General features: G+C 44.4%; 1 protein-coding gene across 1 annotated transcript in view; it reads left to right on the top strand.

Annotated features, from left to right (window-relative positions):
* strip2 (striatin interacting protein 2) overlaps positions 1-3,873 on the top strand; it is a 55,196-nt gene extending 51,323 nt beyond the window's left edge. Inside the window, exon 22 of the mRNA XM_063217510.1 lies at positions 1,319-3,873. Coding sequence (XP_063073580.1) covers positions 1,319-1,635 — 317 coding nt within the window. The 3' untranslated portion in view covers positions 1,636-3,873. The remainder of the gene's footprint in view (positions 1-1,318) is intronic.
* The last annotated feature ends 746 nt before the right edge of the window (positions 3,874-4,619 follow it).

Consider the following 4,619-nt stretch of genomic DNA (forward strand, 5'->3'; position numbering starts at 1 on the left):
CTGATTTTTAGGATCCTGCCGGATACCGGATCCACTGCTTAAGATCCTGCCGGATCCGGAACCGGATACCGGATCCTACGAAAGGGTTGAAACACATAGCCTACTCGCACACGTGGGCCATTTTTATCACGTTGGCTCAAACTATTTTGACTGAAAAGTCTCGGCTACCGGATCCTGGATCCTGGAACCGGATCCGGATCCTGTGAAAAACCCTATTATCCTGCCGGATCCGGAACCGGATCTTGGATCCGGTGCATCTCTAGTTTATATGTGTGTTCATATTTGTGTTCATGTGAATAAAGAACCGAACAACAGCAGGAATGTATGCCGAGCACTGGAGAGGTGAAACTGAACTTCCTACATCCTCATGGACCATCTCCATCCTTCACATATTCCGATAGACATGTTGTCATGTGATATTACTATGGTGTCACCATATTATTACTAGGTGATTTGTATGATGCCATATTTTTGAGTCCCATTGTCTCTGAAATGAATAAAGAACCAAACACCAGCACTTCAGGTGTTGTTCATGACATCGCAGGCTATGTTTAGACAAGGAACTGGCCATTTTAAAATATACTTTTTTTTGGTATTCAATTTTTAGTTTTTCAATTTATGATAATTCATATTCTGAGGGTTGTTGTATTCTATGCTGTTTGTGTAATTTGTAGAGCCAGAAAAGAGCTTTCAAATAACACCACAGACATCTTTTTGTGACATACACTGGCTGATATAATCAAGGCTGAATGTATAGTGTCCTACCCTCATATGTAAACCTTTGCTAGTCTGTTTCTCCCTTAAAGTGATACTGTCCCATTTTTGGAAATAAGCTTATTTTACACATCCCCTTGAGTTAAATCATAGGGTTTTACCATTCTCCTGTACTTTCAACCGTGTCAGATTCACACAAATGCAGTTCTGGGGTGCTACCTTGCTACTAAACAGGTACAGCAAGTATGATTGAAATCTGTGTCGGCCGGATCCCAAAGTGTCTGATTTCACGTGAAATAACCCGTGTGTGTGTGTGTGTGTGTGTGTGTGTGTGTGGACACAGACATGGACGCCCGTGTGTGTTTATATGTGTGTTCATATTTGTGTTCATATGTGTTTGTGTGTGTGTGTGTGTGTGTGTGTGTGTATGTGTGTGTGTGTGTGTGTGTGTGTGTGTGTGTGTGTGTGTGTATGTGTGTGTGTGTGTGTGTCTGTTAATACTGTTTTCATGTTAATATGTTTGTGTGTGTGTATTTACACAGTTAATATGTTAGATGTGTGTTCATTTGTTCATGTGTTCATGTGTGTGTGTGTGTCCACACAGACATGGACGCCCGTCCTTGGGACTTCCAGGCGGAAGAGTGTGCGCTGCGCGAGAGCATCGAACGCTTCCATGGCCGCCGCTACGAGGGTGGCGGTGCCAGTGGGGGGGCCCGGGGCGGTCCAGGGGGGGGCCCCGGCGGCGGCTGCGGCGCAGGTGGGGCCCCAGGTGATCTGACGGCGGTGGACAACTGTCTGAGCAGCGTGTTGGGGCGACGCGTGGAGTTGCCCCCCGACTTCCCCCGAAGCTACCCCCTCTGGCTGGAGAGGGAGGTCTTCGCCCAGCCCATTCAGTGGGAAGGCCTACTGCAGGCTCTCTGAACACCAGGACTCTGTGTGTGTGTGTGTGTGTGTGTGTGTGTGTGTGTGTGTGTGTGTGTGTGTGTGTGTGTGTGTGTGTGTGTGTGTGAGGTGTTCGCTCAGCCCATTCAGTGGGAAGGCCTACTGCAGGCTCTCTGAACACCAGGACTCTGTGTGTGTGTGTGTGTGTGTGTGTGTGTGTGTGTGTGTGTGTGTGTGTGTGTGTGTGTGTTTTATTATACATTAGGCTATTGTCTTTCTCACTGGTTATTTTGAATGCACATATAGGGCTTAATGTGACAGCATGGCACACTGGAGCACGGCAACACACACGTTTTTACTGACAGACAGATGATTCTCTCTCACACACACACACACACACACACACACACACACACACACACACACACACACATACTGGTGTTGTAATTACATCTGTAAGAATACTTCTACTTTATACAACTCTGTAGACACACACACACACACACACACACACACACACACACACACACACACACACACACAGACACACACACACACACACACACTGATTCAACACAAACTCACACACACACTCAAAGGTTATGATGGTGCTGTTACACAAGTAAGACAAAAGCAGAACACACACAGACCACATTGTGCTCCAAACATACACAAGAACACACACAATCTCATACAATACACACATGGACTACACCGTGCTCCAAAAGTTTGTGCACCACACACAAAACAAAACTTCAACAAAAAATTTCACCCCAGATTGCGGATATTCAACAATACAATCTCACCCCAGATTGTGGATATTCAACAGCGAAATCACACTCCAGATTGTGGATGTTCAACAGCAAAAACTCACCCCAGATTGTGGATATTCAACTACAAAAACTCACGCCAGATTGTGGATTTTCAACAGCAAAAACTCCCCCCAGATTGTGGATATTCAACAACAAAATGCATTTGATAATGAAGTCCAGGTGGAATGCTACCTGGAACAGTTTCTTTGTAGAGATGGTGCTCTTTGGAGACTAAAACAAGTTATAACAAAATGGAGGGTACATACTTTCAGACACTACGTGTGCGTTCCAATATGCGACCTTGCGTCCTCCACTTATGCTTGTGGCCTCATACCAGGAAGTAATGTGTCATGATGACATCACTGACAACAGCATTATATTTCAATATCTCGCAAAATGTCAATTTTGAAGTCATTTTCTCATTTGCAATTGGGATGGTGAATGAAAAACAGTCCCCCAAAAGTTGTTGTGGCTAGGCTGACAGCTGGGAAACGTTATTGTTTTCTCCATGGAGGAGGGGCCAGGAGGCTGGGCGAGGCCACAAGCACAAGTGGAGGACACAAAGTCACATATTGGAATGCAGTCTTCGATGTTTCTGCAGCAGGAATGGTGGCTTTGTGTCTTGGACCCATGGATGATGGTGCCCCCAAAATCAGAACGGAGAGGCGATGTGCGCGGGGAGTCTTCAAGAAAGTCATAGCTCTGGTATCTGTGCCACCACGTTTTCAACCATCGTTTGTCTCTTGGACTAGCGAATTGTGGAGGTGCTTGGCCCTCCAAATCAGAACTGAGAGGCGATTTGCGCGGGGAGTCTTCAAGAAAGTCATAATTCTGGTATCTGTGCCACCATGTTTTCAAGCATAGTATGCTGCTGCCAAGGTCTTCCAAGATCTACCTCCCTCCTCCCCGCAGGGTTTCCTTGACCTACGCAAAGCAATGGCTAGGACACTCTAAAAGTGCAGATTTTTCAAATATTTGCTTTGTCTCTGACAGTGCAGCTTTTCTAGATATTTCTTTGGCCCTCCTCGTCAATGCTACCAAAACGATTCCCTCTGTATCGTGTTTCATGATAAACCAAGACATTTATAGACTGATGAAATATTACAAAAAACACTTTTATCAGGTGCAATCAATTTTGAAGCAAAAAGACAATTTTGTCCATTTTGGGTGCATGAACGTTTGCTTTTGGGACACAGAGAACCAGTGAGATTGATGCAAGGTTGTGCCATAAAACTGTTTTGGTGAGGGGGAGAGAGAGAGTGTGTGTGCGTGTGGTTGTCTGTACTTGTTTGCGTGTTGCACAGCTTCAGACTTAAAAGTTTACATTCTGTTATAGTTGTTGTTTTTTAAGTGACACAGCATCCGTTCTGGAAATAATCTAATTTCCACTCTCCTTGTAGTTAAATAATTGAGTTTTAACCTCTTCTCCTGTAACAATAAAGGTTTAACCTGTCTCCTGTAATAATTGAGTTGTATTTTCCTCTCCTGTAAATCAGGCAATTCTCTGCGTCTGGCAACACAAATTCCCCTCTCCACTAGTTGGTTACAATTCAATTATTAAAATTAAAAAATAATGAATTGAAAATCAATTCTACTGCTTGCTCGTCCCACAAGATTCAGTTATATGTGAAAATTCTACTGCTACTTGCTGGTCCCATGAGGTTCAATTATATTTGAAAATTCATGCTAGCTAGTAGCTAGTCCCATAAGATTCAATTATATGTGAAAATTCCACTGCTGGCTAGTCCCATAAGATTCAACGATAGCTGCTAGCTTGGAGGAATAACTAACATCACTAGACCGAAGAGAAGAGAACGGCAGGGAGAACAGGAGAACTCAATTATTTAACTCAAGATTGGGTGTGCAATGAGATTATTTATTTCCAGAAAAAGTGATGTATCGCTTTATTTTAAGTCCATAGTCAAAAGCACCTGTTGTCTTTTGAGTGGCTTGTTTGTAGTTATATTTTGACAAGTGAGTGTGAAAGGTGTGTGCAGGGCCGGCCCAAGGCATAAGCAACCTATGCGATGGCGTAGGGCCCCCAGGCCAAAACAGCCCCCCCCGCCCCATGAGCAGCAGGTTCCAGGAAGAAATGACCTCTCCACCAGTTTCCCTAGTCATATATTTCTTTCTCATGTACTTACTGCCTGGAAACATGGAAACAGGAGCCATTGTATACCGGGGGACACCTCCATGACAGTGGGTACAAAG

This window comes from Engraulis encrasicolus, chromosome 15, assembly GCF_034702125.1.
Source record: "Engraulis encrasicolus isolate BLACKSEA-1 chromosome 15, IST_EnEncr_1.0, whole genome shotgun sequence".
Classification (NCBI taxonomy): domain Eukaryota; kingdom Metazoa; phylum Chordata; class Actinopteri; order Clupeiformes; family Engraulidae; genus Engraulis; species Engraulis encrasicolus.